A 14,111-nucleotide genomic window follows, 5' to 3' on the forward strand; every position below is an offset into this window, starting at 1 on the left:
CATCTGGGCACTACACAAGCCCTCTCCCCTGGCCATGCTGAGGCTGAACTCTGTAACTGAGCACTGGGGTGTTCACTGGTGTCTGCAGAGAGCTAACAGGAAGGCACTGGTTGTAGGGACAGTCCTGGAGACAGGCACTGCTAGGGTGGGAGTGGGTGACAGCCCCAGGGACCTCAGGCCACCCTGAAGGTACCACTGGTGCTTGCTTGGTGGCTTTCTGACTTACTAAACAGGAAATCAGAAGCCCAGCACATCCCCACTCCCCTGAAGTTGGGAGGTGTTTCAAACCAAGGGTGGTGATCTAGGAGGTACCAGGTGGGACCTCCTCTTCCCATTGCCAACTGACCAAGCTTGGTCTTTGGAGGCCTCATTGCGTGGCCACTGCTCTCCCTGAGCCTCTGCACCACAATAGGAGAGCCCAAGGTGACCTTTTGAGTTTTGGAGACCAAACTGCTCATAGAATCACAGAATGGCTTTGGTTGGAAGAGACCTTCAAGATCACCCAGTCCGTTTACATGCAGGTCCAGGATGTGGCTCCCGCAGGATTTCCCCACCAAGCACTCCATGTCTTTCTGCAGCGTGGGGCTGGGTCATACCTGCACGCTCAGGTCAGGCAGGTGAGCAGCACGGAGCTCAGAAGGGGACACATCCATCATGTCCCCCCTGGGGTGGGTTTCTTCATCAGGAACCACAGAGATGAGCTGAGCTGAGCAGTGGTGCCACAGCCCATGGGTCAGGAACACCCTGGGCTGCAGGGAGGACACAGGGAAACTCAGGCTGATCCCTTCCAGCTCCTGTGATGGAGAAGGTTCTGCTGTGGGAAGTCAAGGTGACTCCATCCAGCAGCCAGCCCAAAGGGGTGCCAGCAGAGACCCCCCCCTATCTTGACATGTCCATGCTCATCCTCACCAAACACGGCACATCATGCAAGAGTGTATCCCCCCAGGGACCTGTGTGCTTGTGGGGCACCCAGAGTCACCAGGTGCTGCTCTGCCTTTCTCCACGCAGAGGTATTTTGCAGTGAGTGTTTGGTGTCACCTTGGCAGCTCTCCTCTCTCCAACACAATCACCTTTGCAGGCTGTGCTGCAGACCCCTCTCTCCCACCTTCCCTGATGGAGGGAAAAAAGATAGGCAATCGTTTCGGTATTGAGAAAAGCTAAAAAAAACTTCTTTCTGGTAGGATTTTGCTCCATGTAAAGCAGATTGCATGGTGCAATAAAGGATTAAATAGCAAAGAAGGTGAATTCCTTAAAGTATTTGTTCAGTTGCTGCTAAATCTTCAACAGTGAAACTGTACCCCCAAATCGTTCCTGCTCCACTAATGCAAATGCAGCGTGGGGCTGCTGAATCAGAGGGAAGGTGTGGGGCCAGCCCTGTGTGCACCCCCCCCTGCACACTTGTACCAGTGCAGGCTGCACCCCCAGCCCCCCAGCCCTCCCTCCCCAGCCTGGCTCCAGCCTCCTCCCCTCCCTGCCCAGCCTGGCCCCGGTGGGTGACTGCAGAATCTCCGGGGTGTCTGTCAGCCTGAGCAGTCTGTTCCTGCTACCACCCTTCCATAAAAGCTCCGTTAACCTTCTGCCTCTCGGGGAAAACCGGGATATGGTCCCTGGGCCCAAGCACCCGCCCGGGACTTGGCCGTGAACCCCCCCATGCCTGGGCTGCAGGTACAGGAGGTGGGGAAGCAGCTCTGGAGAATCCCACTGGGTGCCCGAGTGCAGCACCTGGGGATCCTGAACCCCTGGGCAATCAATCCCAGCCTGGAGCTCCCGGCTGAGGGGGACCGGGGAGCCCTGTGGGGTGAGGGGCCAGGGCAGGGCGATGGCATCTCCCCGGGGCCTGTCCTGAATCCCCCTGAAGCCGCCCTGCCGACTCTGTCCGTGCCCATTGACATGATAATACTATTAAACTTCAGCAATTTGGAAAACAATCAGCCAGCCAGAGCCCGCAGGGGGGCGGGGGGGGGGATGCTGGAAACCCCAGGGACGCCCCAGGCAAGGATTCCTTCCACCCTTTGCCCACCCTCTGACTTTTAATGGAGAAATGGGGCTGTGCTTGGCCTTGCTGGCTGAGGGGGGGTCCAGCCCTGTCCCTGCGGCCCGGCCCTGGCTCTGCACCAGCCGGGGTCCTGCTGCTGGGACAGCAAGTACTGGTCCTGCTGGTGGTAACTGGGCTGTGGTACTGGTGAACTGGCAGCGGGGGCGGGACTCGTGGTGGTGTCAACGCGGAGGGACGGACAGACCCTGGGATCGCTGGGATGGTCCTTCCTCTGCTCAGGGATGGATGGGAACTGGGGCAGTGTCTCACTCCCGCAGAGCTTAAAGGCAGCTTTCAAGGTTTAAAAGCAATCACTGCCTGCCAGGAAACCTGGAGAGGGGCTTTGGACAAGGACATGGAGTGGTGGGATGAGGGGGGATGATTTCAAACTAAAAGAGGGGAGATGTATATTGGATACGAGGAAGAAATCGTGAGGGTGCTGAGCCCCTGTCCCAGGGTGCCCAGAGAAGCTGTGGCTGCCCCATCCCTGGCAGTGTTCCAGCCCAGGTTGAATGGGGCTTGGAGCAACCTGGGCTGTGGGAGGTGTCCCTGACCATGGCAGGGGTTGGGACTGGATGAGCTTTCAGTTTCCTTCCAACCACAACCGTTGTGTGAACAAAGAAGCTTTCCAGCCATGGGCCATCTTCCAGGTGCCAGCATCTCCTGTGGCCTGGCAGGTCTGTGAGCATGGAGGGGGCTGCTGACCCCCCTGATCCCAGTAACATGTGCTACAGAGCTCCTGCAGACCCCATCTGAGTTTTCCCACTGTGCTGGCAGCATCTCCAGCACATTCTGTGCTCTTGCCAGGTCCTGTGGCTTGTTGTCACATTTTTCCCCATTTGAAATAAAGAAATGCAGGAAACACATCCTGCCGGGGCAGGCAGGTGGGCTGTAACCTCAAGCAGCATTTCTGATAGTTGTTTAGCAAGGCAGGAGCCCCCCCACCCCTGTCAGGCTGCTGGTAAATAACCAAAACAAGGAGATGACCCCTCTCCCTGTTTCTTACCCTCCCTGCCCCTTACCCCAAGCTCTGCCCATACAGGGGGATGCAAGAGGGTGGCTGAGCCCCTGATTGTGGCCAACACTCAGCCAGGTGTGTATCAGCCCACCCATCTGCCCACCCCAGCATGAAGGCAGAGCAGAGCTACCCTCATCCCACCAGCAGAGGTAGAAAATGATGCTCAAGCTGACTTTACATGGATTGAGAGTAACTTGACCTTGAAACCAGGCTGCCCCACTGGAAGGGGCCCTGGGTGACAGGGGCAGTGAGGTGGGGGGTGTGGTGCCCAAACTCACCCCCCAGGCCCAAAATCCCTCTAATCACAGGCTCCAAAGCCATGAAACAGCCAGGGAGGAAGAAAAAAGTGGGTTTTCTTTCCTGAAGGAAGGGAGTGCAGGAGGAGAGGTGAGAGGCACTTTCTTTACAGCCCAGAGATGGGGATTGCTGAGGCCTGAGCCAGCCAAAATCCACACAGGCCAGTGCTCCCCTGGGGACGAGGAGCACGATGGCTCCAAGGGGACCTAGAGCTGCCTGGGGTGGGTCCCAACCAGGCTGGGAGTCCCAGAGGGGCGAGCTGTGAGTGGGAGAGGTGATGGGAGGGGAGCTATGGGGCTTGATGGATGGGCACACAGCATCAGAGCGAGGGGAGTGCTTCCCCTCCAAGCATGACCTGATGTGGGGTGCTGGTCCTGGGGTGTTTCCCATGGGGACAGCCTGCTGTGGGACAGCAAGGTGGGCCAAGAGGCAGGGGCAGGGGGGTGCAGGAGGAGGCAGAGGGGATCAGGAGCCCGGGGCTCTAATCGTCCTTGTCCTTGGCCCCGTGCTTCAGGATGCGGGTGAACTCCACGTAGTTGAAGTTTCCCTTCTTGTCGATGGGCGCCTCCCGGTACATCTCATCCACCTCCTCATCCGTGAACCTGTCTCCCATGGTGGTCAGCAGCTCACGCAGATGGTCCTCATGGATGAAGCCTGTGGGGACAGTGGGGAACAGGGTGTGTTAGCAGGGGACCCCAGAGGAGCAGCAGGACCTTCCCACCTCTCCTGAAGACACCTGTGCCCATCCTTCCCACCCGGGAGCTGCTTGGGGACTGTCCCCAAGGATGTGTCCAGTTCTGGGCCCCCAGGAAGGAGATTGAGGTGCTGGAGCAGGTCCAAAGGAGGCAACTGGGCTGGTGAAGGGATCCAGCACAAGTCCTTTGAGGAGAGGCTGAGGGAGCTGGGGGTGTTGAGGCTGGAGAAGAGGAGGCTCAGGGGAGACCTCATCACTCTCTACAACTCCCTGAAAGGAGGTTGGAGCCAGGGGGGGTTGGGCTCTTTTCCCAGGCAACTCTCTGCAAGACAAGAGGGCACAAGAGGTCTCAAGTTGTGCCAGGGGAGGTTTAGGTTGGACATTAGAAAGAATTTCTTTACGGAGAAATCAGCCATTGGAATGGGCAGCCCAGGGAAGGGGTGGATTCTCCATCCCTGGAGATATTTCAAAAGAGCCTGGATGTGGCACTCAGTGCCATGGGCTGGGAACCACGGGGGGAGTGGATCAAGGGTTGGACTTGATGATCTCTGAGGTCCCTTCCAACCCAGCTGATTCTATGATTCTATGTGGTCCCACTCCTTGTCCTCTCTGCAGGCCTGAGGGGCAAAGGGCCTGGGTGGGCAGCGTGGGGCTGTGCAGGCAGTGCCTGTACCTGAGGCCTCCTCGTCGAAGCAGGCGAAGGCGTTGCGGATGACGTCCTCTGGGTCGGTGCCGTTCAGCTTCTCTCCAAACATGGTGAGGAACATGGTGAAGTTGATGGGCCCCGGTGCCTCGCTCATCATGCCCTCCAGGTACTCATCAGTGGGGTTCTTCCCTGCCAGACACAGGTGGGGGTGGGTGAGTGCCCATCCCTGGGGCCAGCACATGCATCCGGCATGTGTCACGCATCCAGCTTTGTCACTAAAAGTGACTTAGCAGGCACACGTTCCCCTGCCCCACACACGAGGGGAGGGATGGTGGCTTCCACAGGGCTGCTGCTCCCCCCTCAGCAGCTCTCCCCATGCCTCAGTCTGTGCTGGGCACTGTGTGGATGCTGGTTCTGCCAGGCTCAGCCCCGAGGGAGGTGCAGGGATCCATCTGGGGTTACTGGGAACTAAACCCATGGCACCCCCTGAGGAGCAGGGCAGCCACATCCCTACATGAGCCTCATGCTGCTGATGTCCCTGGAACTGCTCCTGCCACAGATGCACCAGCGATGGTTTCACCTTCCCTGCTGAGGTCTGTGTGTCCCCAGCACCTGGCCCCTCTCTGCTCCCGGAGGGATGGCTCCCAGGGGGGAGGGTCATCCTTCCCATGGCTGGGCAGGACCTCCAGAACAGGTTTGGTTGCCAGGTCAATCATTGACAGATCTCCCAAAGTGCTGTGGAGGTACAGCAGGGAGTGGGAGATGGGTGCCATGGGCTGCAACAAAGGAGCATGGGCTCTGGGCAGGGAGTGCAGCCAGATCTGCACATCTCAGCTGGCTGGGGCATCATGCAGGGACCAGCCACTTCTGTCATCCAGGATGAGAGCAATGGAGGGCTCTGTCCCACAGGGGACGACCCCAGGTGATATCCTGGGGTGACATTACTCAAATACTCCAGTATTCGAGTGGAGGCTGGTGGTTGCTCCTAGAGCAAAGCTTCTCCAGCTGCAAGGGTCTCTTCCCTGCCAGTGCACATGGCTGGGCGAGCAACACACCCAGCTGCTGTCCTTTGGTGCCTCCACAAACACTCCTCCTGGTGCCATTAGAGAATTTCCCCCTCCACAGGTTTTGCAGTCAGCATTGATCTGGACCAAAGGGAATCTGTGCCTCTATGGCATCCCACCAAATCCAGTTCAGCCCTGGGGGGGTACTGGGTGACCCCGCAGCTCTCCCCACTTGCTGAGCAGGTGCTGAGGGCAGAAGGGCTGAGTGAGAGGTGGAGGCACCAGGGAAGAAGGGGGTCTCCTTACCAAGGGAAGCCAGCATGTCATGCAGATCCTCCTTGTCAATGAAGCCATCACGGTTCTGGTCAATCATGTTGAAGGCTTCCTTGAACTCCTGGATCTGGGATTGGTCAAACATGGCGAAGACGTTGGAGGTGGCGCGCTGCGGGCGCTTCTTGGTGGTCTTGGCTTTGGCACGTTTGCTGGACATGGTGGTGGCTGGGGTGGTACCTAGGGGCAGGGCAGGAGGGTCAGGAGGCCTGGGGACAGGGGGTGCCTCAGTTTCCCTGGCTGTCACACAGTTTGGCAACAGCGAAATAAGGTGGTCACGGGGTCAGACGTGGGGACAGGTGAGGCTGACGTGAGTCCCCTGGGAAGTCACAAGAACAAGCAGAACGCAGTCTGCCCTTCACCAGAGCTGTCCCCAGGGCCTCCATGCTTGTCCCCTCATCCCCAAACTCCCAGCCCTGCTGCCTGTCCCCTTTTCAGGGAGAGAGGTGCCAAGCCCAGCACCCAGCGTCCCCTCCCTCCCATCCATCAGTGCCCGGGGGAGGGGCACGGGGAGGGATTCCGCAACATTTTGGGCAGAGTTTATCCCTGCCCCGCCTCTGGCAGGGCGCTCCCCAGCCCTCCCCAGCCCAGCCCCCGGGCCAGTGGGTCCCTGGGGATCCTGCATCTTGCTAAGCAGAAGCAGCCCCCAGCCACATCCCAGGAAGTGGGCTCAGCACCCAGCACCCAGCAGGGAGGGGTTATCTGCCCTGGGCACATTCCTCACATACCAACGCATTCCTTCCCCCTCCCCTGCTCCATCCATCCCATCCATCCATCCATCCCACCTCCTGCCACCGCAGGGTCCAGCCAGGCCAAAGGCTCCCAGCTGCATCCCGTGAAGTGGAGAGGAGAGAGGGCTGGAGATTAGGGAGGGGGCTGCAGAACCCCGGTGGGGCTGGGGGAGGGAGGCTGAGCACAATATGGGTGCTGCAGGGTGCTGAGGACTGGTAAGGAATGCCAGGAGATGGGAACAGCCTGAAGGGGACACGAATGGGGCAGCCATGGGATGGACAGAGCTCTGGGGACACATCTGGGACAATGCATGGTCCCTGGGGAATGGCAAAGGAATCACCAAACACCACCGAGGCAGGAGCATGGCAGGAACACTGGGTGTTACAAAGAGGGGTCCCAGCACCCAGCAGAGCCCAGCTGGATCAGAGAGCCCCTTCCCACTGCAGAGATGGCACCCAAGCCCTTCCCAGCAGCTGAGCAGTGGTTTGTGCCAGCCCTCCATGTTGCCACATTGAGGGACACAGCTGGGTATCTAAGACACCCGAACCATGGGTGCTGGGAACCAACTGGGATCCATATGGGGTCCTCAGCATCCCCTGTGCCTGCTGGTGTTGACTGAGAGAAGGATGCTCAGACCTCTCCCAGGTGAATCCTGGCAAGTGTAACCCAGTGAGGAGCCAGGAAGAGGGACAGTGCCAGCTGCCTGCTCAGCACAGCCTCAGGAGAAACTCTGGGACACAGTCAGCCCAAGGGAGAGATGCTGCTCTGAGCCCTCATGTTTCTCCTTCAGACACAGCCCCATGCCTCAGTTTCTCCCTCTGGGTCAGCATCTGGTGTGTGGAGTGGCTGGGGGGACAATGTTAAATTAATGGACTTTTAATTAATTCCAGGAGTGAAGAGCAGAGCACTACTACCCTGTTCCACTGGGTGCCCCTCTCCATGCCTGGGTTCCTGCCTCCCCTGGCAGGGACACACAGCAGCTAAGGAGCCACATCACATTGCATCAAGCAGCACAAAGCAACACCACCAGAGAGCTGTGTGCCACCAACATGCCCAGATGGCCTGGCCACCCTGGCATGTGGCTCCAGGATCCAGTGCCTGGCTGGGTCCTCAGTGCTGTCACACTGAGGGGTACACAGGGCCCTGGGGACCATCCTTCCTCATGGGTCCCCAACACCAGTGCATTGCAAAGAGCTCCTGACAGCCCTCTCTGGATCATACCAGCTTTCCAGCTCTTCCCCCCTGCTATTCCTCTTTCAAGAGGCTGCAGAGGTGAGGGCTGGAGCTGCCAGCCTGGTCCTCCCCTCCTGCTGTCCCCAGGCTGCCCTAGCTGGGATGCTGGGATGCACAGCAGTGCCCAGACAAGCTCAGAAGGGCATGGGGACTCTCTCCTCGCCCAGCTTGCTCCCATCCCACTTCAGGAGCAGTGCACCACACCACAGAGCCTGCCAGCACCCACCAAGACCAAGCTGGGCCCTTCATCTACAGGGGATGTACTCCATGTCCCCTGGGGGCAGTCCCCTCCTCATCCCCATGACCCACAGGCACTTGGGGAATCACCCTGCCCTCAGCCCCTTCCCTGGCACTGCCCTGGCCGGTGCTCAGCTCTCAAAAGCAGTCACCAAACCCCTCCCTGCCAGCCCCTGGATGCTCAGTCCTCCCCCAGAGCTCACCAGACATTTGTCACCAGCCAGCAGTGGGGGTGCAGAGCCCAGCCATGCCCCTGGCATGGGGAGCAGCTCTGCCCCCTGTCCCCAGCCCTCACCCACTGCTTCCACAGCTGCACCAGTTTGGCACAGGACAGCCTCATGCCCTGCCAGATCTGTGTGTGTGCTGCCCTCCTGGAGCTGTCCCCAGGCAGCAGTGTGGGAAGCTCAGCTGGACACCACAGCTTCCCTGTGCAGGAATAGAGCCAGCAACCAAAGCTCTGCTGCTGGCCCATGGCACTGGCTGAGGTTTCAAAACACCCTGAGTTATTAGCAGAGGGCTAGAGATAAGCAGGAGTTTTGCTCTTACCACAGGAATTAATATTATCCAAATATTAACCCTGTTCCAGCTGTGACCAGCAGCAGAAGCCTGGCTTGGCACCCTCTCTAGAGAGATGGTTCTCGTGAGGCAGATTAAGTCTGATTTTGTCAGCACATGGTTTTGCTGTTTGATCCAACATATGACTGAAAAGATGTCCCAAGGTCCAGCTTGGCCTGGTCATCTCCTGCCACTGTGTTTCTGCTGGTAGCAGGATCTCCTTGAGCTGGATGGGACTTGGGAAGGGATTTTTTCAGGTCAGAATGGGGAAAGGTGCCTCTCACATGAGACAAAAGTGATTTCCAGCGAGGGGTTCTGACAGGGCCAAGCTGTGCCCTGCACAAGGGCTGGGTGCCTGCACACCCCTGGTCTCCCAGCCCATGCTTTCTGGACTCCCAAGAACCCAACATCCAGAGTATCTCAGGGAATGCCTGAGTGTGGTGCCCTGCACTCTGGAGTGAACTCAGCTGAGCCAGCTGGTGAGGCAAAAAAACCTGAGGCTTCCTCCTCATCAAGAAGGTGATCCATGGGAATGCTTCTGCCATCCCCTCACTGAAAGCCTCATCCCAGCTCTGCCCCAGTCCGGGAGTTGCTGATCTCAGGCAGCAGAGCCCAAGAGGTTAGAGCTGGGGTGAGATGCCACAAAAGCCACAAGCTGATCAGGTCACCACAGCCACCCCCAGCCCTTATTCCCCTGTCCTTCTGCCACCACTCCTGCTGAGATGCTCTCCCTGCCTCCTGCACCACCAGGCTTGTGCCTTCCCCACTGGAGACTGAGACCCCAGAGGCCATGGGGCTGACTTAAAACGTTCCTAAGTTAGTAAAGAAGATATTTTAGGTTTAAAGACAAAGAGCAAAGACTCACAGTTATCAGAAAAATAAACTGCCATGTGTTTCCTCCTTGGTAAAAAACAAACGAGCAACTCTATCCTGGCACAGCTTCCTGAGCATGCTGGGGAGGGTGGGATAAGCTGAAGGGGTATGGCAGTGCTGCTGTTCCCTCCTGTCCCCATCCTCCTGCCCACTTCCTCCCTCCCCAACCCTGCATCCTCTCCTGTGCTGCTCTGCCCCAGCTCACTCTCAGAACCTTTCCCACCTGACAAGCACCTGCTGCCAGCACTGGGATGGCTCTCCACCAGGTAGTGGTGGAGGACTGAGCAAGGAGCAGCTCATCTTTGTCAAACTGTCCCTTTCCTTCAGCACAGCCCTTCTCAGGATGTCCCTGGGCTGTGGCACTGCCTGGTCTCATCCCTGCTGGTGAGGGCTGCGGGTGCTGGGGAGCCCCCTGGCTGCACCCAGAGCTGTGGGAGTGCCCCTGGTCCCACTCGCACTGGGGGAGTGGAGGCAGACTGCTCCTCTGCTGCTTCTTTTGGCCTTGTTTGAGATGGGTGTGGGAAAGGGAATTTGGAGGTGAGGAGAAAACAGAACCCTGAGCCCCGGGCTGTGTCCCCAGAACCAGCACTGGAGACAGTGAGTGGGTTTCCTGTGCAGATGGGAAGGAGCCCAGCAGCAGCAGGGGGACAGAGCCAAGTCCCCAGGAGGGATGGCTGACCCCAGCCCTTCCTCAGCTCCCTCCCCAGCCTGGCCCACCTGCATCTCCAGCACTCAGCTGTCAGCAGACAGTTTCTGGGCTAGCTCCCCTGGTCTAGGGGACAAGAACCCTGAGGGGCACTTGCAAACCCTTCCAAAGCACAATTTCTGGGGCCATCATGAAAAGACTGTGCACAGACACCACCACCACAAAAAAGACCCAGCACCCAGCACCCTCCTGACGCTCAGAGAAGATGGGAAAGAGCACCATAGAGGAAAAAATCTTCATGGCCTCGGGCCACCCAGCATAAGTGCCCTGTACTGGGTTTGAGATTATCCCGGGGGGGAGAAGGGACTCACCTCAAGCAGGAGAATCCGAATCCGGCCGCAGAGCCACAGGGGGGGAGGTGACCGCTGACTCCTCCTACAGCCGTGCAGAGCCTGCCAGTGGCAAGAGGAAAAAAACTCAAGTGACTGAAGAAACCCAACCATCTTTGGTCAGCGGTGGTGGTTGTTGACACTCGGGAATGTTCCGCTGCAAAGAATGTTGTGAAGCACCGTCCATGTTTTAGAGCCTCCCTGGCTTTTATCAGAACCGTAGCATTTTGTACCAAAAGGGCATGTGGGGAGGGAATCCAAGAGGACCTCAACTTTTCATGGGCAAGGCTAAAGAAAACACAATGTTCCTCTGTGTTTAAGACTGGAGGAAATGAGCTAAATAAAGCTTTTCTGCTTTACAACAGCTTATTGCCTGAAGTTGTTCAGAGGTCACCGGGGAGCTCTCTGGAGCACCACTCAAGCATCTGGATATCGGCTCTACCGGCAGCAACAAGACTTGGGGAAAAAACAGATGTTCCAGACAGGAACAGCGCTCCCAAACCAGGAGGTGAGAGAAGCCACGGGCGGCAGGATCTGCCATCTCAGGGCAGCCGGGATGTCCCCGCTCCAGGATGCTGCACAGAGCTACGGAGAGCTCTGGTTACGACCAATCCTCGCCTCCCTTAGCTGGGATATCCCTGCCGGGCTGGCACGGAGACTGTCCCCACCTGCCCGGGGACAGAGGAGCCTGGCAGGGACTTCTACCGCTGCGTCCCCCTCCCCGGGGCTGAGCCGCAGCCCGGCGATGGTGGCAGGGCGGCCGGGGGCTGCTCCCTCCCGTATCCCCCCGGGGAGCCACCTCCTCCGGCTCTGCCGCTTCCCCTCCCGGTTACCCCGGTCCCATCCAGCCCCCCCTCCCGGGGCTGTCCCCGCTCCAGCTGCTGCTCGCTCCCCCCCCTGCCGGCCGCTCCCGTGGCCCTTCTGCTCCCGTCCCCGGACGGCGGGGTCGGGTCCCGGTGTTGCGGCCTCACCTGGCCCGGAGCGAGGGATCCGCGGGGCTGTCGGTGCCGTTCTGCCGAGCCCGACCCGCGGCGCGGCCCCAGGGGCGGGGGGCAGCGAGGCCCCGGGGCGGTGCCGCCCGCCCCGTCCCGTCCCGTCCCGCCCGTCCCGGCTCGGCCCATACAAGGCAGAAGAATGCGGCGAGGCCGGGGCCGCGGGGTCGGGGCGGCGGGAAGATGCTCTCAGCCTTATATAGACGAAATGGCAGCGGGGGGCCACGCGTGTCCGCGGTCCCGCGGGGAGATGCTCAGCTCGGGGTGGGAAGGGGGTGGGTGGAACCATCCATCCCAGCGTCTCCACTGGCGTCCCTGCACCTCCCAGCCGGGTGACACGGGTACAACCCTGCTCTGTGGGCACCCACGGGTGACAGCAGCCGGGGGCCAAAACTCATCCCGGGCTCCCTGCAGCAGCTCTGGCTGCGGCAGCATGGCCGGGCAGGTCCTTGCAGCAGGCGTGGGGCTGCCTGGGGGCTGCAGCCCCTTGGGCAATTCACTGGACAAGTGTTGGAATCGGCCACATGCCCACGTTCTGGGTTAAGTAACAACGGCCAGAGATCACCTTGGTGGGTGACACGTCAGTGATCACCACGACATTCCCACTGCAGGGGGTCATGACAGCCCAAGCAACACCCCCAGGTGTGTCCCAGCTTTGCCCATCACTGCACACCCATGGGCTGAGGCAGTTTTGGATGAAAATCATCCCTGAGTGTGCATCACCAACAGAAACACTATCACTGGGGCAGGGACCAATTCTGTTATGCTGCAGGGCATCTGCCAGGACCAGGTGGAGGTGTGACCTCTGCAGCTAAGCCTGGGTAGTCACTGTGACAGGTTATGGGGAGAAACTCCCTCCCAGAGTCATAATGACCCCTGTCTTGAGGGCATCTGAAGGCTGAAAGTCCCCGTTACTGCTCGAGTGGGACCACACTGGGAAGGGAACAGTGGCCAGAAAGAGCAGCTGGTTGGCACTGGGCCCTGACTCTGCCCTGGGCTCCCAGCCCCCAGAAGGACCCCCTTAAACAGCTCCTAAAAAATTGCTCTGGAGTGCAGAACACCCAAAAATGTGCCCCATTCCTGAGCAAAGGTCTGGAGCCTGAAGGTGCAAGGTCGGGGACCTCCTACCCTACCCCAAGCCAGGGCAGGCACTGCTGCTGGGGTCACCTCTCCAGGGCAGCAGCTCTGGCTTCCCATCAGCAGCCCTGTGCCACATCCCTGTCCAGCAGTCCTGGGGCTCCCTTGGGAGGGTGATGTCTCCCCAGGCATCATCCCGGGGGGAATTTGTGCTCTGGAGGACCCCATGACATTGGGGCCAGAATTCAGCCTGCAGAGGAGCAGGCAAGTGGGAGAGGGAAAGCCCAGGAGTGTTTCCAAGAGGAATTTCCCAGCTCTGGAGCAAGGTTACCCCCAGCAGAGCCAGGTCCTCCAGCAGCCTGGCCAGGCCATTCCTAGGGCATGGATTTTGTTCCTACAGGCTCAGAAGATCAGTGACCTGCTCTGCCAGCAGCCTACCAGACTTGGGGACATCCCAACCAACTATTCCCCCTTGCTGCTTGGGAGAAATCTGCCGGGGCTCTGGAGAGCCTCAGGGATCATTTGGCCTTGGCTGAAGGTGGGAATCCTGCCCAAGCACCGGGATGGGGATGGGGATGGGACTGCTGCCGAGTGCCATGGGGAGCTGGGGACAGTGTAGAGCCTTTGTCATGCCTGTGCCTGGGGGGGGGGGGGGGGTGTCACAAGAGGGTTTGCCTTTATAGTAACATAAGGAAAGAGAAAAAAGGCAAGGAAAAAAAAAAAAAAAAAAAGAAATCCCAGGAGCCAGACAGCCCGAGCTGCCACCCCGTGGCTGGTCCCAGGTTTATCTGTGCTGCAGGAAAACCCCAGCCTGGTGGTCCCCTGGAGCCTGCCTGGAGCAAGATCCGGGGTGGCTTCTGTCCCCCCTAAGCCCCGTTCCCTGTCACTGGGCAGAGGTCAGGCCGGGCCCGGGGAGAACTGGGAAAGGAGCAATATGGATGGGAAAGGGGCAATATGGACACGGCAGCTCCTCGGGTGGTTTTCAGACTGCTCCTGGGCCACCTCCTGCAGCTCCTTGGGCTCTGCCTGGAGCCTCATCCAGCCCTTCCCATTTTCCCCTGCCTGTGCCCAGGGCTCCTCATGTATTCCTTCTCCTCTCATTTCATGTCCCTGCCAACACCCACCCCTGATCAGGGGCCTGTTTGTACTCCCATGACACCCTCTCCTGCCTTTTCCTTGTTCTTTCAAGCACTTATTTATGTCAGGAGATGGAGTAAAATGGAGATGGAGTAAAATTATTTTTTTATAGCATGTGAATCTGAGACCTCTCCCCTGATCCATGTGTCTCATCACCGTGCAAGGACTTCCACCCCTGCAAAATGTCCTGGGGCAGTAGCAAGGAGATGGGGACAG

At 59.0% G+C, this 14,111-nt stretch overlaps 1 protein-coding gene across 1 annotated transcript; it reads right to left on the minus strand.

Moving 5' to 3' along the window:
• Nucleotides 1-3,389: 3,389 nt before the first annotated feature.
• On the minus strand, nt 3,390-11,799 carry MYL9 (myosin light chain 9). The gene is made up of 5 exons (XM_071759717.1): nt 11,661-11,799; nt 10,672-10,752; nt 6,001-6,204; nt 4,718-4,879; nt 3,390-4,004 (listed from the first exon to the last, which is right to left on the minus strand). Exons 3-5 carry the CDS (start codon nt 6,182-6,184, stop codon nt 3,832-3,834), a joined length of 519 nt encoding a protein of 172 aa, XP_071615818.1. The 5' UTR covers nt 6,185-6,204; nt 10,672-10,752; nt 11,661-11,799; the 3' UTR covers nt 3,390-3,831.
• Nucleotides 11,800-14,111: the final 2,312 nt, after the last annotated feature.

Source organism: Heliangelus exortis, chromosome 16, assembly GCF_036169615.1.
Source record: "Heliangelus exortis chromosome 16, bHelExo1.hap1, whole genome shotgun sequence".
In the NCBI taxonomy this organism is placed as follows: domain Eukaryota; kingdom Metazoa; phylum Chordata; class Aves; order Apodiformes; family Trochilidae; genus Heliangelus; species Heliangelus exortis.